Source organism: Daphnia pulex, chromosome 8 (assembly GCF_021134715.1).
Source record: "Daphnia pulex isolate KAP4 chromosome 8, ASM2113471v1".
Classification (NCBI taxonomy): domain Eukaryota; kingdom Metazoa; phylum Arthropoda; class Branchiopoda; order Diplostraca; family Daphniidae; genus Daphnia; species Daphnia pulex.
In genome coordinates this window covers 8633809-8657505 of record NC_060024.1, presented here as the reverse complement: position 1 = coordinate 8657505, position 23697 = coordinate 8633809, and the positions used below count along the sequence as shown (strand labels likewise).

General features: G+C 41.0%; 1 protein-coding gene across 1 annotated transcript; it reads right to left on the bottom strand.

Moving 5' to 3' along the window:
- Nucleotides 1-1215: 1215 nt before the first annotated feature.
- On the bottom strand, nt 1216-11454 carry LOC124200616 (mucin-2-like; the record flags this gene model as incomplete). Its single annotated transcript, XM_046596885.1, has 7 exons — nt 11310-11454; nt 6008-8445; nt 5836-5864; nt 5095-5573; nt 4555-5004; nt 1972-3159; nt 1216-1428 (listed from the first exon to the last, which is right to left on the bottom strand). Coding segments are annotated over exons 1-7 (4809 nt in total), but the record flags the coding sequence as incomplete, so codon positions are not given.
- Between the last annotated feature and the right edge of the window lie 12243 nt (nt 11455-23697).

The following is a 23697-nucleotide window of genomic DNA, read 5'->3' as shown; positions in this document are numbered from 1 at the left end:
AGTTGTCGTTTCCTCTGCAGTAGTGGTTTTCTCAACAGCTGTTGTCGTGGGTTCAGCCGTAGTAGTTGTTGGTTCAGCTGTTGTAGTTGTTGACTCAGAAACAGTCGTTGTCTGTTCAGTGGTTGTTGTAGTGGGCTCAGCTGTTGTAGTTGTTGACTCAGCTGTTGTGGATGTTGCCTTTTGAGTAGTTGTAGTCGTGGGCTCAGCTGTTGTGGTCGTTGGCTCAGCAGAAGTTGTCGTTGGCTCTGCAGTACTAGTTGTTTCAACAGCTGTTGCAGTGGGCTCAGCTGTTGTGGTTGTTGGCTGTTCAGTAGTTGTTGTCGTGGGCTCTTCTGTTGTTGAAGTTGGCTCAGCAGAAGTTGTCGTTTGCTCTGCAGTAGTGGTTGTCTCAACAGCTGTTGTCGTTGATTCAGCCGTTGTAGTTGTTGGTTCAGCTGTTGTAGTTGTTGACTCAGAAATAGTCGTTGTCTGTTCAGTGGTTGTTGTAGTGGGCTCAGCTGGTGTGGTTGTTGCCTGTACAGTACTTGTTGTCGTGGGCTCTTCTGTTGTTGAAGTTGGCTCAGCAGAAGTTGTCATTTGCTCTGCAGTAGTGGTTGTCTCAACAGCTGTTGTCGTTGGTTCAGCCGTTGTAGTTGTTGGTTCAGCTGTTGTAGTTTTTGACTCAGTAACAGTCGTTGTCTGTTCAGTGGTTGTTGTAGTTGGCTCAGCTGTTGTAGTTGTTGAATCAGCTGTTGTGGATGTTGGCTTTTCAGTATTTGTGGTCGTGGGCTCTTCTGTAGTTGTAGTGGGCTCAGCTGTTGTGGTCGTTGGATCAGCAGAAGTTGTCTTTGGCTCTGCAGTAGTAGTTGTTTCAACAGCTGTTATAGTGGGCTCAGCCGTTGTGGTTGTTGGCTGTTCAGTAGTTGTTGTCGTGGGCTCTTCTGTTGTTGAAGTTGGCTCAGCAGAAGTTGTCGTTTGCTCTGCAGTAGTGGTTGTCTCAACAGCTGTTGTCGTGGGTTCAGCCGTGGTAGTTGTTGGTTCAGCTGTTGTAGTTGTTGAATCAGTAACAGTCGTTGTCTGTTCAGTGGTTGTTGTAGTGGGCTCAGCTGTTGTAGTTGTTGACTCGGCTGTTGTGGATGTTGGCTTTTCAGTAGTTGTGGTCGTGAGCTCTTCTGTAGTTGTAGTGGGCTCAGCTGTTGTGATCGTTGGCTCTGCAGTAGTAGTTTCAACAGCTGTTGTAGTGGGCTCAGCTCTTGTGGTTGTTGGCTGTTCAGTAGTTGTTTTCGTGGGCTCTTCTGTTGTTGAAGTTGGCTCAGTGGAAGTATTCGTTTTCTCTGCAGTAGTGGTTGTCTCAACAGCTCTTGTCGTTGGTTCAGCCGTTGTAGTTGTTGGTTCAGCTGTTGTAGTTGTTGACTCAGTAACATTCGTTGTCTGTTCAGTGGTTGTTGTAGTGGGCTCAGCTGTTGTAGTTGTTGAATCAGCTGTTGTGGATGTTGGCTTTTCAGTAGTTGTGGTCGTGGGCTCTTCTGTAGTTGTAGTGGGCTCAGCTGTTGTGGTCGTTGGCTCTGCAGTAGTAGTTTCAACAGCTGTTGTAGTGGGCTCAGCTGTTGTGGTTGTTGGCTGTTCAGTAGTTGTTGTCGTGGGCTCTTCTGTTGTTGAAGTTGGCTCAGCGGAAGTTGTCGTTTGCTCTGCAGTAGTGGTTGTCTCAACAGCTGTTGTCGTTGGTTCAGCCGTTGTAGTTGTTGGTTCAGCTGTTGTAGTAGTTGACTCAGTAACAGTCGTTGTCTGTTCAGTGGTTGTTGTAGTGGACGCAGCTGTTGTGGTTGTTGGCTGTTCAGTAGTTGTTGTCGTGGGCTCTTGTGTTGTTGAAGTTGGCTCAGCAGAAGTTGTCGTTTGCTCTGCAGTAGTGGTTGTCTCAACAGCTGTTGTCGTTGGTTCAACCGTTGTAGTTGTTGGTTCAGCTGTTGTAGTAGTTGACTCAGTAACAGTCGTTTTCTGTTCAGTGGTTGTTGTAGTGGGCTCAGCTGTTGTAGTTGTTGAATCAGCTGTTGTGGATGTTGGCTTTTCAGTAGTTGTGGTCGTTGGCTCTTCTGTAGTTGTAGTGGGCTCAGCTGTTGTGGTTGTTGGCTCTGCAGTAGTAGTTTCAACAGCTGTTGTAGTGGGCTCAGCTGTTGTGGTTGTTGGCTGTTCAGTAGTTGTTGTCGTGGGCTCTTCTGTTGTTGAAGTTGGCTCAGCAGAAGTTGTCGTTTGCTCTGCAGTAGTGGTTGTCTCAACAGCTGTTGTCGTGGGTTCAGCCGTGGTAGTTGTTGGTTCAGCTGTTGTAGTTGTTGAATCAGTAACAGTCGTTGTCTGTTCAGTGGTTGTTGTAGTGGGCTCAGCTGTTGTAGTTGTTGAATCAGCTGTTGTGGATGTTGGCTTTTCAGTAGTTGTGGTCGTTGGCTCTTCTGTAGTTGTAGTGGGCTCAGCTGTTGTGGTCGTTGGCTCTGCAGTAGTAGTTTCAACAGCTGTTGTAGTGGGCTCAGCTGTTGTGGTTGTTGGCTGTTCAGTAGTTGTTGTCGTGGGCTCTTCTGTTGTTGAAGTTGGCGCAGCAGAAGTTGTCGTTTGCTCTGCAGTAGTGGTTGTCTCAAGAGCTGTTGTCGTGGGTTCAGCCGTTGTAGTTGTTGGTTCAGCTGTCGTAGTTGTTGAATCAGTAACAGTCGTTGTCTGTTCAGTGGTTGTTGTAGTGGGCTCAGCTAGTGTGGTTGTTGCCTGTACAGTAGTTGTTGTCGTGGGCTCTTCTGTAGTTGTAGTGGGCTCAGCTGTTGTGGTCGTTGGCTCTGCAGTAGTAGTTTCAACAGCTGTTGTAGTGGGCTCAGCTCTTGTGGTTGTTGGCTGTTCAGTAGTTGTTGTCGTGGGCTCTTCTGTTGTTGAAGTTGGCTCAGTGGAAGTATTCGTTTTCTCTGCAGTAGTGGTTGTCTCAATAGCTCTTGTCGTTTGTTCAGCCGTTGTAGTTGTTGGTTCAGCTGTTGTAGTTGTTGACTCAGTAACAGTCGTTGTCTGTTCAGTGGTTGTTGTAGTGGGCTCAGCTGTTGTAGTTGTTGAATCAGCTGTTGTGGATGTTGGCTTTTCAGTAGTTGTGGTCGTGGGCTCTTCTGTAGTTGTAGTGGGCTCAGCTGTTGTGGTCGTTGGCTCTGCAGTAGTAGTTTCAAAAGCTGTTGTAGTGGGCTCAGCTGTTGTGGTTGTTGGCTGTTCAGTAGTTGTTGTCGTGGGCTCTTCTGTTGTTGAAGTTGGCTCAGCGGAAGTTGTCGTTTGCTCTGCAGTAGTGGTTGTCTCAACAGCTGTTGTCGTTGGTTCAGCCGTTGTAGTTGTTGGTTCAGCTGTTGTAGTAGTTGACTCAGTAACAGTCGTTGTCTGTTCAGTGGTTGTTGTAGTGGGCTCAGCTGTTGTAGTTGTTGAATCAGCTGTTGTGGATGTTGGCTTTTCAGTAGTTGTGGTCGTTGGCTCTTCTGTAGTTGTAGTGGGCTCAGCTGTTGTGGTCGTTGGCTCTGCAGTAGTAGTTTCAACAGCTGTTGTAGTGGGCTCAGCTGTTGTGGTTGTTGGCTGTTCAGTAGTTGTTGTCGTGGGCTCTTCTGTTGTTGAAGTTGGCGCAGCAGAAGTTGTCGTTTGCTCTGCAGTAGTGGTTGTCTCAAGAGCTGTTGTCGTGGGTTCAGCCGTTGTAGTTGTTGGTTCAGCTGTCGTAGTTGTTGAATCAGTAACAGTCGTTGTCTGTTCAGTGGTTGTTGTAGTGGGCTCAGCTAGTGTGGTTGTTGCCTGTACAGTAGTTGTTGTCGTGGGCTCTTCTGTAGTTGAAGTTGGCTCAGCAGAAGTTGTCGTTTCCTCTGCAGTAGTGGTTGTCTCAACAGCTGTTGTCGTGGGTTCAGCCGTGGTAGTTGTTGGTTCAGCTGTTGCAGTTGTTAACTCAGTAACAGTCGTTGTCTGTTCAGTGGTTGTTGTAGTGGGCTCAGCTGTTGTAGTTGTTGACTCAGCTGTTGTGGATGTTGCCTTTTGAGTAGTTGTAGTCGTGGGCTCAGCTGTTGTGGTCGTTGGCTCAGCAGAAGTTGTCGTTGGCTCTGCAGTACTAGTTGTTTCAACAGCTGTTGCAGTGGGCTCAGCTGTTGTGGTTGTTGGCTGTTCAGTAATTGTGGTCGTCGGCTCTTCTGTAGTTGAAGTTGGCTCAGCAGAAGTTGTCGTTTCCTCTGCAGTAGTGGTTGTCTCAACAGCTGTTGTAGTGGGCTCAGCTGTTGTGGATGTTGGCTTTTCAGTAGTTGTGGTCGTGGGCTCTTCTGTAGTTGTAGTGGGCTCAGCTGTTGTGGTCGTTGGCTCTGCAGTAGTAGTTTCAACAGCTGTTGTAGTGGGCTCAGCTGTTGTGGTTGTTGGCTGTTCAGTAGTTGTTGTCGTGGGCTCTTCTGTTGTTGAAGTTGGCTCAGCGGAAGTTGTCGTTTGCTCTGCAGTAGTGGTTGTCTCAACAGCTGTTGTCGTTGGTTCAGCCGTTGTAGTTGTTGGTTCAGCTGTTGTAGTTGTTGACTCAGTAACAGTCGTTGTCTGTTCAGTGGTTGTTGTAGTGGACGCAGCTGTTGTGGTTGTTGGCTGTTCAGTAGTTGTTGTCGTGGGCTCTTCTGTTGTTGAAGTTGGCTCAGCAGAAGTTGTCGTTTGCTCTGCAGTAGTGGTTGTCTCAACAGCTGTTGTCGTTGGTTCAGCCGTTGTAGTTGTTGGTTCAGGTGTTGTAGTAGTTGACTCAGTAACAGTCGTTGTCTGTTCAGTGGTTGTTGTAGTGGGCTCAGCTGTTGTAGTTGTTGAATCAGCTGTTGTGGATGTTGGCTGTTCAGTAGTTGTGGTCGTTGGCTCTTCTGTAGTTGTAGTGGGCTCAGCTGTTGTGGTCGTTGGCTCTGCAGTAGTAGTTTCAACAGCTGTTGTAGTGGGCTCAGCTGTTGTGGTTGTTGGCTGTTCAGTAGTTGTTGTCGTGGGCTCTTCTGTTGTTGAAGTTGGCGCAGCAGAAGTTGTCGTTTGCTCTGCAGTAGTGGTTGTCTCAACAGCTGTTGTCGTGGGTTCAGCCGTGGTAGTTGTTGGTTCAGCTGTTGTAGTTGTTGACTCAGTAACAGTCGTTTTCTGTTCAGTGGTTGTTGTAGTGGGCTCAGCTGTTGTAGTTGTTGACTCAGCTGTTGTGGATGTTGGTTTTTCAGTAGTTGTGGTCGTGGGCTCTTCTGTAGTTGTAGTGGGCTCAGCTGTTGTGGTCGTTGGCTCTGCAGTAGTAGTTTCAACAGCTGTTGTAGTGGGCTCAGCTGTTGTGGTTGTTGGCTGTTCAGTAGTTGTTGTCGTGGGCTCTTCTGTTGTTGAAGTTGGCTCAGCAGAAGTTGTCGTTTGTTCTGCAGTAGTGGTTGTCTCAACAGCTGTTGTCGTTGGTTCAGCCGTTGTAGTTGTTGGTTCAGCTGTTGTAGTTGTTGACTCAATAACAGTCGTTGTCTGTTCAGTGGTTGTTGTAGTGGGCTCAGCTGGTGTGGTTTTTGCCTGTACAGTAGTTGTGGTCGTGGGCTCTTCTGTAGTTGTAGTGGGCTCAGCTGTTGTGGTCGTTGGCTCTGCAGTAGTAGTTTCAACAGCTGTTGTAGTGGGCTCAGCTGTTGTGGTTGTTGGCTGTTCAGTAGTTGTTGTCGTGGGCTCTTCTGTTGTTGAAGTTGGCTCAGCAGAAGTTGTCGTTTGCTCTGCAGTAGTGGTTGTCTCAACAGCTGTTGTCGTTGGTTCAGCCGTTGTAGTTGTTGGTTCAGCTGTTGTAGTTGTTGACTCAATAACAGTCGTTGTCTGTTCAGTGGTTGTTGTAGTGGGCTCAGCTGGTGTGGTTTTTGCCTGTACAGTAGTTGTGGTCGTCGGCTCTTCTGTAGTTGAAGTTGGCTCAGCAGAAGTTGTCGTTTCCTCTGCAGTAGTGGTTGTCTCAACAGCTGTTGTAGTGGGCTCAGCTGTTGTGGTTGTTGGCTGTTCAGTAGTTGTTGTCGTGGGCTCTTCCGTAGTTGAAGTTGGCTCAGCAGAAGTAGTCGTTTTCTCTGCAGTAGTGGTTGTCTCAACAGCTGTTGTCGTGGGTTTAGCCGTGGTAGTTGTTGGTTCAGCTGCTGTTGTTCTTGACTCTGTAACAGTCGTTGTCTGTTCAGTGGTTGTTGTAGTGAGCTCTTCCGTAGTTGTAGTGGGCTTAGCTGTTGTGGATGTTGGCTGTTCAGTAGTTGTTGTCGTTGGTTCTTCCGTAGTTGTAGTGGGCTTAGTTGTTGTGGATGTTGGCTTTTCAGTAGTTGTAGTGGGTTCAACTGTAGTGGTTATTGGCTTAGCTGCTGGGGATGTTGGCTGTTCAGTAGTTGTAGTGGTCTCTGCTGTAGTGGTGGCTGGCTTAGCTGTTGTGGATGTTTGCTGTTCAGCAGTTGTTGTCTTTGGTTCTTCCGTAGTTTTAGTGGGCTTAGGTGTTGTGGATGTTGGCTGTTCAGTAGTGGTAGTGGTCTCAGCTGTAGTGGTTGTTGGCTTAGTTGTTATTGATGTTTGCTGTTCAGTAGTTGTTGTCGTCAATTGTTCCGTAGTTGTAGTGGGCTTAGCTGTTGTGGATGTTGGCTGTTCAGTAGTTGTTGTGGGCTTAGCTGTAGTGGTTGTTGGCTTAGCTGTTGTTGATGTTGGCTGTTCAGTAGTTGTTGTCGTCGGTTTTTCCGTAGTTATAGTGGACTTAACTGTTGTGGATGTTAGCTGTTCAGTAGTGGTAGTGGTCTCAGCTGTAGTGGTGGTTGGCTTAGCTGTTGTGGATGTTGGCTTTTCATTAGTTGTTGTCGTCGGATCCTCCCTAGTTGTTGTAGGCTTAGCTGTTGTGGATGTTGGCTGTTCAGTAGTTGTGGTTGGTGGTTTGGTTGTTTTTGGTTTAGTTGTAGTCGTTGAAGTCTTTGTTGTTGTCGTCAATTTAGTTGTGGTTGATGGTTTGGTTGTTTTTGGTTTAGTTGTAGTCGTTGAAGGCTTTGTGGTTGACGTCAATGTATTTGTGGTTGATTGTTTGGTTGTTTTTGGTTTAGTTGTAGTTGTTGAAGGCTTTGTGGTTGTCGTATCTTTAGTTGTGGTTGATGGTTTGGTTGTTTTTGGTTTAGTTGTAGTTGTTGAAGTCTTTGTTGTTGAAGTCTTTGTTGGTGTCGTCAATTTAGTTGTGGTTGATGGTTTGGTTGTTTTTGGTTTAGTTGTAGTCGTTGAAGGCTTCGTGGTTGACGTCAATTTATTTGTGGTTGATGGCTTGGTTGTTTTTGGTTTAGTTGTAGTTGTTGAAGGCTTTGTGGGTGTCGTAAATTTAGTTGTGGTTAATGGTTTGGTTGTCTTTGGTTTAGTTGTAGTTGTTGAAGGCTTTGTTGTTGTCGTTAATTTACTTGTGGTTGATTGCTTGGTTGTTTTTGGTTTAGTTGTAGTTGTTAAAGGCTTTGAGGTTGTCGTTAATTTAGTTGTGGTCCTTGTTTTCGTTGATGATGTAGGTTTAGATGTAGTTGGTGGTTTGGTTGATTTTGGTCTAGTAGTGGTTGTCGGCTTTATTGTTGTAGTTAATTTACTTGTGGCCGACGGTTTGGTTGATGACGTAGATTTAGTTGTAGTTGTTAAAGGCTTCGTAGTTGGTGTTAATTTAGTTGTGGTTTCTGGTTTGGTTGAAGTTGGTTTTGTTGTAGTTGTTGTAGGCTTTGTGGTTGTCAATTTAATTGCTGTGGTCGACGGTTTTGTCGTAGACTTTGATTTAGTTGTAGCTGTCGTTTTCGTTAATTTGGTTGTGGTGGAAGCTTTTGTTGACGTTGTTGGTTTAGTTGTAGTTGTTAAAGGCTTTTTGGTTGTCGTTAATTTTGTTGTGATTGGTTTGGTTGTGAACGTTGATCTCACTGCTGTTGTGGATTTGGCTGTTGTAGTTACTTTTGTTGACAAAGGCTTCAATGTTGTGGCTAATTTAGTTGTTGGTTTTGCTTTTGTTGTGGACTTGGATGTTGTTGTCGCCAATGATTTAGTGGTTGTTGTTTTTGCTGTTGTGGCAGCTAGCTTAATAGTACTAGACGTAATAATTGTCGATTTTGCGTTTGTAGTTTTTGAAGTAGTTTTTCTGTTTGTTGTTGTTAATTTTCCTGTTGTTGTAAATTGTTTTTGTGTTGAGGCCTCTATTTTTGGTTTTGTTGTTGTTTTTGAAGTTTTTGGTGTTGTTATGGATAACTTCGGCTTAGTAGTTGTTTTTGAAGTGGTTTTCATTGTCGTTGATGGTTTCTTAGTTGTTGTTTTAACAGTATTTTTATTATCTATAGCTTTTTTTGTTGTCGTGGTTACTGGCTTCACTGTCATCTGTCGGGTATCGGGTACCACCATATAATTACTGACGTTTGATGTTTTATCGAGTTCTTTTGTCAGCTTATCTTTCATAAAATCTAGTCGGTCGATTGGATTTGCCAAGACGACTGAAATGATTGCAAATGCCAACTACAAAAATAAATTTAATTCTATATTAATTTTATCATTGTAAAAGACGTCATCATTCATAATGTATATGTAAATTCTTTAAGGGTCCATCACTTGTAAACTAATTTAAACACTAGTCATCATTTTTCAAACAAAAATTACAAAATTCAAGTTCTATCCGATGCTGCACATAATAGTCTTATTTGCATCAATAAGGGATATGGTGGAAATCAAACAAATTCGACTCACATCATTCTTTCACGCTGATTCTCACAGTAGCTATTATTATTTTACTTTTCAAATAATAATTTCCCCACGTCATCTCTCTTCAAGGTTGAGATAAGCCCCTCCCAAATAAAAACAGATTCCCGCCATGTTTGGTGGGCGGTCCTTTAAACATGATCAATTTGCAGACGACCATCATCTAAATGACACTTTTCGTGCTGCCTACAACCCACTTATTCAGGTCTAAAAGCGACAAAAAAGGGTGATTTGGATGAAGGACGTCTGAAAATTGAGGAGTGGATATGGGGTGGCGAAAAAGGGAGAAGAAGTCGCTTCTTCTTTGTTCGACGTGACTTAATTCGACGAGATCTTTTTTGGGGGGGAGGGGGATTAAAACAGCAAAATTTGAGGGGTTGAGCAACCTGTGGGATGAATATATTGGCGGAAAGTATACCGGCGTGACCCTTTTTTCTTCATAAAAAATCCTTAAGAAAATTAGAAAGAAAAAAAGACCGAATGAGCACGCCGATATGCTGTCCAGCAATATGCAGTACCCACCAGCCAATTGAAAACACCTCCCTCGTTTGGCTTGTATTCTTATGGCGCTTTGTGTCTCATGCCAACTGCAATCATTTTTGAACGGCTAGAGTTAGAATTTTTTCTTTTTTCTCGAGGAGGAGGAAAGAAGATCTAAAAATCATGCACACTTGACATTTTCGTAGAGCTTACCCCCACGTCTCAATGAAAACCAGCTTTTTCTAAAATCGAGAAAAAAAATTTTGAAAATAGCTAGAAAGATTGTTTTGTTCCAAAAGATGCGAAAGAAAACTCTTTAAGGGAAAGGGTCCTTCTTGCGTTTATGGTCTGTTGGGGTGGCTTCCCTCATAACGTCAGCCTACACCAGCGAGAAGGGGTCGGGCGCATGGTGTCGGTGGTGCATGTAACACCCTAAAGGCAAAGAGGGGAAAATTTTTTTATCGACAGCGCTAGGTGGCTTATAGGATGAAGGCTGGCATGGCAAAAAAAGAAGAAATTTTCAGGATTTTTTCCAAAATTTTAATTGTTCATATCTCGGCTTCTATGCCGAGTTTTGAAAAAATATGAAATGGTCTGAAGAGGTGGGTATGCCATCATTTAAAACAATTAGATTATTTTTAGTTGTAGCAGTTTTCTCGTCAACTGCTACACAAAAACCGAAACAAGTCAAAATTTTGGCTACCCTCTGCAGTTTTTTTACATCTCCCAAACTACAATAGCTAAGCGATTGCGGTTTTCACAAATCGACTAAGCGAAAAATTTCGCATTGAACCCGTCTATTTGTTAATTTTTATTACCCCAAGCGATAATTTCCACAAAATAAAAAAAAAATAAAAAAAAAACGGGCTGTTTCAGTGGCGGATGGCGTTTTTAAACTGAGAAAGATTTCTGATAGAGAATGAAAATTGCAACTTCTTTGGATGTAGATGACAAAATAATCTCTCATCAAGATAGACCAATTTTCTTGTCCCAAATGACATTTTACTAAAATATGATTTACGTCTAACTATCAAACTTTTAACAAGCGATCCACGAATCAAGTAGACCAAAATCCCGGATCGGCTTTCCTGATCTAAATCCGGAAAAGGCATTAAAAATCATCGGCCAATAAGAAATCTGGGTTCACTATATATGAAGGCCTGTATAAATGCAATGGGTCTAATGTGAAGGCCGATATATAAGACCTTCTGCTGGCTTCCGCCAGGAGCGCAGCGGACCGTACGAAAAAATGGCTGCAAGCCAGGGAGGGAAACCAGCTAAATAATCCTTTCACTAAATTGGTAATATCTCAACCAATAAAATCCGGAAAGGAAATTCCTTTTGGATTTTGGTGGTTGAGATTGCAATAAACCTTTTCAAAAAATTAGTTTTTTCCCTAGCTCCCCCACTTTTTCGAAAATGGATGTCAAAGCCCCCCCCACTTTCTGACAAAATTCAAAAAAACCAAACTTTAGAGCTAAATAACTCCTAAACGGGGGGGAAAATCGTCATTCTGCAAACGCAGGTAAATCCGGCGTGCGAAGACGAACATGGCTATATTTTTTTTAGATTTTTAATGCCTTTTCCGGATTTAGATCAGGAAAGCCGCTCCGGGATTTTGGTCTACTTGATTCGTGGATCGCTTGTTAAAAAATAAATGTTTGTGGGAATAATTTGTGCGAATGAATGGCCTGAGTTTTGGTATGAGCAATTTTTTCACTCGTCACACTTGGGCACAACGGCACATTAATTGGGATAACTAGCTATATATTATATTTATCTCAAGAAATAACAACGGGATTTCGTGAAACATCATGCTACAGTTAATTTATCACTTCTGTAGAAAAATGAAATTTTTCAAACTATTCTTTCTATTTTCCCCGGCCTTGTTCAACTAGGAGCAGTGTTCAAGATGGGTCCGGTTTCACCCCACCAATCAGCCACTTGGCTTCTTTATACTGTCTTTTCTGAAAAGTGGATTTTAAGCCATAAAAAATAGACATTTTGCATGCATGATAACTTCTATGCAACTTTTTTTAATCGACTTATTTTTCTCGTTAAAAAATACAAAAGACTAATATACAAGTCCTAATTCACATTACGGTATAAAGGCTAATTAAGTAGGGAAAATAACTTTTACATACCAGATAATTCATATTTAATTCTGAATTTCTTGTAGAGGCTATATTATTTACTCTTTAACTGAGAAAGCACAACATGTAATAATTTTTATCCAGATAGATAACGGCTCTTATATATATTTTCTGGGGTTACAACGCAATGCAGACTACCTTTAAACGTAAACAGAAGGAGCTTCACAGGTTTTCAGTAATTGGTATTATGTACCCTCCCACTTTTGGAGTACCTGCCGCATTGAAAAAGTAAGTAGATAAAAAGTAGTTCAACAAAACTGGTGTGAAAGCCCATGTTGCTACTAAAAAATTGATTATTACATTCTGCTGTCGATGTCCAACAAAAAATATGAATTTGATTAAATAAATATCACATTTTTTGTTTGAAGGCCTATATTTTAGGCCTTCTTTAATTTTAGAGTAGCCTGAACCGTTTACCAGTAGAAGACGGGTAAAGTTTTCAAAAATTTGTGGGAGGAGCCTATTTTGAGGGGTAAGTGAGGACACTGAGAGTTGGAAGTTTGCTTTATAAGCCTTAAAATTTTTAAAAATTTTTCAAAAAAATTTAAATCGTGTTCCCCTACATCGATTCTATATGTCTGTAAAAAAGATTAATGAATTATCGTGTAAACTGAGATTTGCATTTTATGAAAAAATAGCTTAGCTCCGTCCTCAAATCTCCCTGCCAATCTCAACTGCAATTTAGTGTACCAAATTCCCCAAAACATCTCTATTTTTAAAATGTCTATATTTACTAAAATAATGGGTCTAAAATTCACATTTTTTTGTAAACGATAAAGAAATGAACAAAGTTTCTATCCATGTAAATATAGTATTAATTTTTTTGTATTTTTCCCGTTAAACCTTTTTTGGCGGTGAAAAATTTGACAAGCGAAAAGCAGTTTTTTTATTTTGTCAATAACTCCAACATTTATTGACAAAAACACACCAAACTTCAACCCCAATTAGATAACACGTTTTTACATGTTACACTAAAAAAATGTTTAATTAATTAATATTTTTTATTTGTCCCCTCACTTCCCTCTTGACCCGGTGTCCCGGCATACTCAAGTCTCTCCTACTGGGTAAGTTGGCACTTCTCGATTTACGACATGTAAACAACGAGTAGCATTCCTTAAAAATCTACCAGTTTTTTTAAGTTGAAATTCCGCATCGTTTAAAAAAAAATTTGAAATCGTCCAAACGGTTTAGTAATGAGAACAATAAGAATTTTTACGCTCCAAAAACGTATGACGTTGTCTGCTCTATTTTTTTCTAATATAGACTTAGATTTATATTTTAAAATTTAATAAAAATATGATAAAGAAAGGATATTCATTTCTCTTTTATGGGCAATTTTGTTAATTGTAATATTTGCATTAGTCATGTTTACCATAAGATTAGCATTGGCCATTATACTCATACACAGACTTGATTTTTTTGCGATTTTTCCAAAAACCCGTTTCCCATAAGCTTCTTTCAGCAGTGTGGAAAGTTTAAGTAGTTACGGTACGTAAATATTTATTTTGAAAAGACGTTATAGACATTTGTATAATTTTTTGTCTGTGGATGGAAGTAAATGATTAAATTCTGTTTTGAGAAATATTCATCGAAGAAATAAAAAAAAGTCTAGTTTAGACTTTCACTCTAAAAAAGTTGGAGCGAACTAGGGACGCTAGATTCGCGTGTCAAGCATATTATTCATGGGTTTATACGCACAGTTTGGACATGTTTTTTTACTAAGGTTGCGCTGTAAATTTATCCCCATTGCTGCAGAACGCCTGCCTGGGGAATGGTTAGCTTACCATACTGCTATAGTTCAATTCTACTGCAAAAGACCCATTTTTTAGAAACACTTGTGCCGATTATTTCCGCTACACATATTCCTATACACACACAACCGAAAACAACGACGTTGAAGTTTCCTAAACAGCACGATGAAAATATTTCTAACTGTTCTACGAAAGTAAATTGTACATGTTTATCAGAATATTATTATCCGTAAAGAAAAATAAGATTGTGTAACACTTCAGCAATTTATTTTATTAATTACAGATCTACCTACCTAAAGTTTGGGAACGCACGAGAAAACCTTATGGAAAAAGGCTTTTTTCTCGGCGTTCCCAAATATACAGTTTTCTTCGGAAAGCGACGATTTGTTTTTCAATGTACGTAAACATTAGGGGTAGGATTGAGCTGCAGAACACCTGCCTGGGGAATGGTTAGCTTACCATACTTGCTATAGTTCAATTCTACTGCAAAAGACCCATTTTTTAGAAACACTTGTGCCGATTATTTCCACTACACATATTCCTATACACACAACCGAAAACAACGACATTGAAGTGCCCTAAACAGCACGATGAAAATATTTCTAACTGTTCTACGAAAGTAAATTGTACATGTTTATCAGAATATTATTATCCGTAAAGAAAAATAAGATTGTGTAACACTTCAGCAATTTATTTTATTAATTACAGGCCTACCTACCTAAAGTTTGGGAACGCACGAGAAAACCTTATGGAACAAGGCTTTTTTCTCGGCGTTCGCAAATATACAGTTCTCTTCGGAAAGCGACGATTTTTTTTCCAATGGACGTAACAATTAGGGGTAGGATTGAGCTGCAGAACACCTGCCTGGGGAATGGTTAGCTTACCATACTTGCTATAGTTCAATTTTACTGCAAAAGACCCATTTTTTAGAAACACTTGTGCCGATTATTTCCGCTACACATATTCCTATACACACACAACCGAAAAAAACGACATTGAAGTTTCCTAAACAGCACGATGAAAATATTTCTAACTGTTCTACGAAAGTAAATTGTACATGTTTATCAGAATATTATTATCCGTAAAGAAAAATTAAATTGTGTAACACTTCAGCAATTTATTTTATTAATTACAGATCTACCTACCTAAAGTTTGGGAACGCACGAGAAAACCTTATGGAACAAGGCTTTTTTCTCGGCGTTCCCAAATATACAGTTTTCTTCGGAAAACGACGATTTTTTTTTCAATGGACGTAACAATTAGGGGTACGATTGAGCTGATTTTTTTATATTTTTCAAAATCTCTAGTTTAGCTAAGAAACGGAAGGACTAGATTACCAGACAAAAATAAATTTAATAGTTAAATTCAATAAAGGCACAATATTTTAGAAGGATGGCTTTTTACATTATTTTACATTATCTTTTAAATTACATTATATTGATGACTCTGGTCCCAAAAAATAAAAATAAACTTGATTTCAACTAACTACTTAAAAAACTAGATTATACGTTAGGTTTACGTGTCAAGCATTTTAATCATGGAGTAATACGCACTATTGGGCTTGAAAATTAACCCAATATGCTGAAGAACACCTGCCTGGGGAATGGTATAGCTTAGCATACTTGCTGCAGTTCAGTTCAATTCTACTGCACTTGTTAGAAACATTTGAGCCCATTATTTCAGCTACACATTTGCATGCACACATGTGACTATGCATACACAACCAAAAACAACGACACTGAAGTTTCAAAAACGATGACAATTCTTCAAACTTTTCTACGAAAGTAATTATTCATCAGAATATAATTATAAAAAAAAATACATCTGTGGTCAGTCCACCTGAAACCAACAAATCACAGTGACGATTATGCCACGATGTTTGTTTCTTTACGTTTTTTTATAAACATTTTTAGAATTAAACCTCCCGTTCACTAGATACAGGCTTCTAAACTTTTAGCGTTAAATTTTGTATAATTTAATAATCATTGTTGATACAGGTATTTCTGCTATACTTTAATTTTTTTTTAACAATTAGTATAACAACTAAGTCAATGATAAGTTTAATTTACACGCAGAGGTTTTGGGGTTGGGGTGCTGTTTTAGACAGCAAGCAGGCATGATAAAGACGAGATGTAAAGGGGTCGGGTAGTGCAGAGGAGAATTTTCTTTGGTTGCTGCTCCAAAACATTTTAAAATAAATAGATAATGAATAAACACAATTTACGTGAAAGTGGCAATACTTTAGAAATCTAGAGGAAATTAACCTTTCTAAAAAAAACCTTTTCCCTTTTTGTCGTGGGAAGTACCAAAAAATGGTTCAGTCACCCAACATAGTTTTTGCACAATGCCTATTAACGACATGAGTGAACGACGATTATGCAGCTACCTGGTCGGTTTTCAATATTATATATTATATATTCTATTTCAATATTAAAATAATAAAGGGCTCGCGATGGCTAAAAAAATTAAAATTTTTGCAGTGTCACACATGACCCTACGGGGGGAGGGCTTCCGTTAATCCGGGCTTCCCACTAATTTACACGTAGGGGTTTGGGGGTTTGGGTGCTGTTTTAGACAGCAAGCAGGCATGATTAATACGAGATGTCAAGGGGTCGGGCAGTGCAGAGGAGAATTTTTTTTTGGTTGCTGCCCCAAAACATTTCAAAATAAATAGATAATGAATAAACACAATTTACGTGAAAGTGGCAATACTTTAAAAGTCTAGAGGAAATTAACCTTTGTAAAAAAAAACCTTTTTCTTTTTTTGTCGTGGGAAGTTCCAAAAAATGGTTCAGTACCCAACATAGTTTTTGCACAATGTCTATTAACGACATCAGTGAACGACGATTATGCAGCTAGCGACTTAGCGAAAGATTTTTCACCAAAACCATCTATTTTTTAGTTTTCAGAACCCCCAGCGACGATTTCCGCGAAATCAAAAACACCCAAAACGGTCTCTTTGTGTGTTAAAACGCTTGTTAAAACTTAAAATTCGTTACAGAGTAAACCGTTTCTTCTAAAATTACAAAAAAATTATCATTTCTTCGTCAACTTTAAATACAATCATATAGAGTAATTTCAAAGCCATTTACTTTTAGCCATTTAGTTATCGGTCTCAACGTTAAAGAATGAAAGTAGGGGAGACTGGAGTAAAACGGGGCGGTTTTCGTTTGCCCCCTATATCTCCCCAACTAATCATTTAATTTCTTTAAAAAATTTTTTATGTATTCCCTATTGTAATGTACCCCCCATATTTTTTTTATAATTTTATAATAAACCATTTCCCCATAAAAGACCTTTAAAGTTTACTCAGATTTATGGGAGGAGCCTATTTTTTGGGGTAAGTGAGGACATTGGGGTGGGTGGTAAGGGACGTCCTCCGTTTTCGCCTTAAAATTCATTAATAAAATTTAAAAAAATTTAAAAAGTGTTCCACTGCAAGACTCTTTGAGTTTATAAATGTTTCAATTTGATTATTTTGTTAATAAACCTTTTTTCTTATATAACAAAATTCCTTATGGAGCAGTAGGATATCCTGCGTTGCCAGGTCAGGAAATCAAGCCTCTTTAAAATGCTGTACGCTGATTGGCCCGTAACTGTCCCATTTTAGGCAAAAACAGCTGTCCCGATTTCCCGATTATTACTCTTTTTTTTAAAGTTCATACTCTCTAAATGAATTGATCTAAAATTCTAATTTTTGTTTTAAACGATCAAGAAATGAATCAGCTTCATTTCCATATTAAATTTACATGCCATTAGCGTTTATTTCTTTCTATAAACATAAAATGGCGGAGACAACAATTTCTAAAAAAAAACCGTTTTTTTTAGTTTTGTCAATAACTCATGCAGTTATGGACAAAAATCAACCAAATTTCATGCCAAAGTAGATTATACAGATTTACATAACATACTAAAAAATTTTAAAGTTTTATTAACATTTACTATTTTTCCCCCCACTGTCCCTTTTGACCCGGTGTCCCGTTTTACTCCAGTCTCCCCTATAGATACAGATCTGTATTTCATGGTTAAAGGCTTCCATTAGCTTGTGTCGTCGTCTTGATTGCCTGACGACAAATCCTGCCACCTAGTGGGTGTGTGACAACACTATGTGTCACTCGCCATCCATTTGAAATTTACAACAAATTGATAGGTTTGGGCACTATTATCTTACTACTTAATCTTTACAGGTTTGATTTGCTGTCTTAATTGTTTTCCACTTAAAATGTTTCAAACTAATTAAATTTAAGCAGGCTAATTTTAAAAAATATATATTTGGTCCCCGCAACAGTTTGCATCGTAAAATGTAGGTACAATTGCTTAGCTTTCTTGTTTGTAGGGGGCGGAATTGCGTTTGAAGAAGGCATGTCCTAAGCGACCTATCAAGACGGCGTCGCTACCGAGAGAATCTTCCGCTATATGAGACGGATAACCATAGTTAATGGCCCTGACAATTTGCCTGCTCAATAAAATTTCAAGTATGGCTTTACCCAGCACCTTGCTATTTTCAGGCGCTATTTTTTTATGTGTTTAAAAAAGCTATGCTGGCAATCTGGCATCTACATAAGGAAGAACATAACTCGACCCCATCGACTTGATGGCATCGAGTTCATAGAACGGCATTTCTCTCTTGGCTTAGATGGGCTTTTTACATAAGCTTCTCTCGCGAGTTTCCAAATTTCTGGTTGGTAATGTATACCTTTCCTCGCCTTTCCTATATGCAATGCCAAACGGCAAACGTTATATCGCTTCAATGGCGGTTAAATCGAAACTGGTACAACACTTGCATTTGCGAACAGTCGATTGCACGATACTTGTAGTTATTTGTTTCGTAATTGTAGAGTACAGAATTTTCGTCTCGGATTCAAGTGCCATCATGTAATTACTATATTTTAACGCAAACCAAAAATATTAATTTGCTATAGTAGAAGTAGAACACAATGATGCAATGAGTCGGCTCAATATTATATTGCGAGCGCACTTATTAATGACAAGTGCGCGCTTACTGGTGGTGCCACAGCCACATAATGTACTAAATACTATCAGGACTGTAAATGACCTATAGAATAATTGGAAACAAGAAACAAAAAAAAACAGTTAAGAAAAAAAAATGTATATATTACTTCGTATTGCTTGGACATCTGGTCTCTTGTTAGTTGGATGAGTCACCTAGAAATTGGAACTTCTATAGCCTTCTATGTAGTCGGAACTCGAAATGGATACCTAATCCGACTGATCCCACCACACCATCAGCAGAAAAAGCTGGAGATTCTTCTTGTTTTGGGGTGTTTTTGTGGGCGCACGAATTGCTCCCTTATTAGTCGCGATCCCTGCTCACGGATTATTCATCCGCTCGTAATTAAAAAAGCATCGTCATAATCTATGCAGCTTTCCTTTCACGTCCCCCCTCATCAGCTGGCAGAGTAATCGTTAGCCGATCGACGTCGTGCGGATACGGAACCGAGGCGGAAGGCGGCCTATATAGACCTGAATATATATATAGGGCTGTTGTTTGCCAAGCTGTTGACGAGCGCTCTGAAATCCGATCAGTCCACCAGCAAGCCGCGCCTGCCGCCCAACCCCTCCGAATGAATATATACAAACACATCAATAGAAAACCCCCCTGTGTGTGCCCTAAAACTCTGAGCATCACAAAGTCTCTTTAATGGATTGTTAGACGAGTTAAAAAAGAGAGCGAACAATCAAATGTGCATAAGCTTTTTGTTCCTCTCTTTTACATTCTTACATAATAACAAATTTACACGTTTAAAAGCAGGCTCCAACCCTCCCATATCAAGGGCTCTATATTTAGACGTATAATATTGACCAAATCTTTATTGCCGATGGAATACAGTATATATTACAATCTACATACAATCCTTGATTTTTCAATCTACCATGCCCTGATAGAAAAAGAATTTTCTTTGCGTTTATTTAACGATGAAATAATAAATATGTTGCGTTCTTCATAACGGTACTTCAATAGATTCACGCATCCACCGACCTAGTAAACTATAGTGTCGAAAAACTTCCGTCAAAACTCTTAGCGACACTCAATATTAATTATACATGGCGTCTCTAGCAACACGGAAAGAGCGGAGGTGTGTGGTGTGTTATTCGATCTTAATACTTGCCATGCATGACGCCGGTGACCCTTTTTTTCTACCCCTCTTCAGGCATAGCTGTCAATCATTCAACCCTCGGATAGACCCACAGCAACGCGACATATATCAACCACGACAACGAGAGATTGGAGGAGCAAACAACAAGTTACTCCACGTGACATCCACCGTCGGAATCGATTCCGATCGCCCCCAGTAATTGAATCAAAGTTAACCGCCATGGATTGCGGTTTATATAGGAAATAAAAAAGGGGAAATATATATAAATAGGGAGCGGGATATTAGAAACGAATAAGCAGATGCGACAGCCAGACTCTTGTTCTCTCAGTTGCGGGGCTATCTGCCAAACGACTTTAAGCCGATCGGCAGCTATTAATCACGTCAACTTTGACCCGACCGCAGCAAGATAGATCCCGGACGACTATCAATCCGCTCAAGAAGAAGCCTCTGTATAGGCTACTACATACTATACATGTCTGGTGCTGTTGCTGGCCCGCTTCGTCGTGTAGCATACTGAACCACAATATTTTAGATGCGCCAGAATTTCGCTCCGGCTTCTTCTTCTTCTGTGTGTACAAACAGAAAGCGGACAGGGAAGAAGTTCTCGGTAGAGCTGGTACATTGACTCAAAGTCTCAAAACTACAAGGCTATATACTATACTATACACGGCACTCCATATACATATATATAGAATACGACGGCTGCTATATATATACATAATCTACTTTGTGTGATTAAACTCTGTAATAGTTCGAATTGGAAAATGGCTCAGCTCCTCTTGCTCCCTTGCCATCCAATTATCAGATCTCCTTCTCTTCAAAAACTCTCTCCTTGGTTTATTACAAACACGATGACGTGTGCTGCTGGTGAGCGGTGAATGGGGTGGCTTATACAACCAGTGGTGGGGGTGGGAGGGGGTCGGCGGTTTGAAACATTTATTTATGTCCGCGGTTACTAATGAGGCCTATGATGTCAAAACGAGACGATAAAAGTCACTCATTCCCGTCGTCGTTGACGTATATCCAAGTTCTATATACACATGTCAATGGACGCATTTATAAGAGCGCTGCCATGACTGATTTTGCGTGGGTCCAAGAAACCAGTCGACGGGAAAAAATGGACGAGATAAGGACGAGCTGACGAGCAGCACGGGTGTCCATAGATAATTAGTCTTTTTTTTTTTCCCCCTTCTTGTCCTTATTCCTTTTTACTTCCCCCCCGAGACGCGCCAAACGTTTTTTTTTTTTGTATGTCTATAATATATCTAGCGATGAATCCATCAATCCATGAGCCGTTAGATCCTTTTTTTCTCTCTCTCTCTCTCTCTCTGCTTCCCCACACCGAAATGTGATTAAAGCGCTAACCGCGGGAAAATGCGGCGGAAACACCATTAACACCAAGTTGTAAATCGCATGTCCAATCGGTTGTAGCCCGCTCGAATGTTACACTACTGCGGCATATATCGTTAGATAGCGTCAATTCATTAGCACCGGGAGCTGCTGGTTAAGACATAACTCTTTTCGTTTATTGAATATCAATCAAATCCCCAACGATAAAAAGCCTCGAGTTATTAGTTGTTGATCATGAAATCACAAATATCTCGGGTGTAATAATATCAGCCGCCGGAATATAACTATTTGCCTGGTGTTTTCACGTCCGAGTTTCCACAAACGACCACGTAGCAGCACACGTACACGACCGCAGTCGTCACAATCCGACGGATAACGACCGACCAAAATAAATGGCAATCGACACAGCGAGCGCCGGCCGGCCGCCGTCGGTTGTCTCAGCTGGTGGCCAAGTCACTAGCAGCTAGACGCAGAGGATTGGCCGCCAACATCTGTGTCCATACTATCCAGTATAGACTCTCTCACCCCCTGCCGCATGTACAGAAACTGGCGGCTACACTGGAATTCATCAAGCGTCGTTCCTCACGCGCACATGCACACTCGAGCGCTCCGCTCTCGACAGCCAACACATAGCACATGCACACACACACACACACAGGGAGCAATTAGATATCCTTTTTTTCTAATATATTGTCGTCGGTGCTGTGCTGACTGTATAAAAAGCCCCGTGCTATACAGGCGCGGCTATGTAGGCAATAGGCAGCACACCCTCAACCGCTTCCCACATCTATAGTTTTGTTCGGCCAGCAGCCCCGCGCATTTACTGTGGGTCGGCTGGTGGCTCTCCCCATCACACAGGACCAATAGGTTTCATTCGTCTTGTCGGCCTTAATGTTAATCTACAGTCGCGGCGGTATATATGGATGCTCAGTCATCCGAACGCGCTGCTGGCACACTCTCCTTTCGGATTTCCCGGATTTTCTTCTCTCGGCAGCACACAACACGGCAAAGTCCCGATTCTGCGATGCCCCGATGCTCATTCTCTCCTTCTTTACCGGCCCTGCTTATTTTTTTATTTTTTGTATTTTTTGTGTGTGTGTCAGATAAACGAGTCGGTCTGCAACAGCCCAACCACCACAACCACGACAAACAAACAGATGCCTCAGCTGTGACCATACCATACTTGGTATATAGTCAGGGGCGGCGTCCGCGCCTGCTGTTTCTTAGTTGCCCACATTCGCCCTATATAACCTTTCTCTCTGTTTTCCTTTTTTTCCTTCATTTTTCCTTTTTTCGCTTTATATTATACTAGATCATTCTCTTTCCTTTCCTTTTTTTTTCTCCCTCCTTTTTTTTTCTTTTTGCGGTTGTGTTTAGAAACAGAGTTCCCCCGACGCAACGCCAGTCGACTCTACAATGAAGCGGAATGGATGGCGTCGAGTCTCTTTTCTCCTGCGCTCTATTGTGTGGCCATCCAGCAGCAGGAGAGGAGAGAATGGCCTATCCTTTCCTCTATTCCGCCCTCCTGTACACACAGCGCGCACACAGTTGACTAGCGACGTAACAGTCCGGTTATATTAGATTGGCGCCCAAAGAATATCTTATACATATTCCATTAGCCGATTGGCTGGCGCGCTCTCGTCGTCTTCTCTCGATTGATTAGCAAACGGCCAGATAACACAAGGTTATATATATAGATGTACTTTATACAGTATATAGATTGGTATAGACATCCTCTGTTGCTTCGTTCCTTCTTTCATCAAGTATAACCTATAGGGCAGCAGCAGTGCAGCCAGCAACGTCCTCCTCATCTCTCTCACTTTCTCATGCTTGATGGCGCTCCCTCTTATTTCTCTTTCTATTCGGCTCTTCTGATCTCGCACCCCCGCAAAACACTCTTTTTTTCTTTCTTTCATTTTTCTGCTGGGCCTGTATTATATGTAGCGCTCCTCCTCACGAGCGGGTATAGCAACAGCGGCAACCGCGTCGGCTCTCAAGTCGAGAGTCAACACGATAAGTAGTCTATACCAGCAGCACGTGGGTAATATAAAATGAGATCTGCCTATGATGTCGTCGTCGTCGCTCAGAAAGAAATCCTCCGCTAAATTTGCGGATTACAAAATCAAGATTAATGTTTTTGAGAGAACAATATAAAAGAGAAGAAGAAAGTGAAATCAAAAGAGTCTTTATAATGCCCACTTATCCGACCCGGATTTCCAACTCCGTATGTATACATACATGTGACAAAGACACCAGCTCAAATCCTATACAGTGTGCATTCTATAGGAGCATTAACTGCTGCGTTGTCTGTGTGTGTATAGACATACCTTTGATGGCGAAAAGTGAAAAGGGCAGGATGAACACGAGGGACGATTTTGATATCGAGTGTATTTGTTTTTTTCGAGTTGTCAAGACTCTCGTTCGTCTTCTCCTCTTGTTTCCATCTCGGCCAAGAGCAAGAGCAGTATTATTATATATATATATATATTTATAGCATACATAGGTACAGCGGTGGGATCTTTTTCTTTTTCCATACAATTTGGGTTTGCTATAAAAGACGCCATAAGGACTTGTACAATATAAGAGAGAGAGAGCATACGATGCGGTCTAATGGATTGAAGTCTCCCATCTCGACTGAATAGCAACTAAAGAAAGGAAGCAAGGAAAGAAGGAAAAAAAAGAATCAAGGAAAAAGAGAAAGAAAAGGGAGGAATTTGTCGAATTTGTCTTCTTCTCTTTTTTCTTCCATCTATACAGCAGCAAGTAATATATATATTGTACTTAAAGAGTTTTGCGTCTTTTTTTTTCTTCCTTTTGTTCAGCCCCCTCCTCCCCCCTTTCCCCTTCAAGCAGTGTGTGTGTGTGTGTCGGCAAGGAGCGGCGACAGGAGCGCTCCCGACCCGTGCGGCTATTGTTTGTCCGTTCTGCCAGTCACTGAGTAAAAGCAATCAACTGATGAAAGATGGCCGTTTTCGGTGACGTTATTATATCGATGATCCAGCCGGGGCCCAACCTTTTAGGCGGCATGCTTACTATATATATACTCCTTGTAGGGTAGTTCCCACTACATATAGCTATCCCTCTGTCCCACCAATCTGCTGCTGCTATACCACCGAACAGCCATCAGCAACACACAACCACCAACACAAACAGATGATA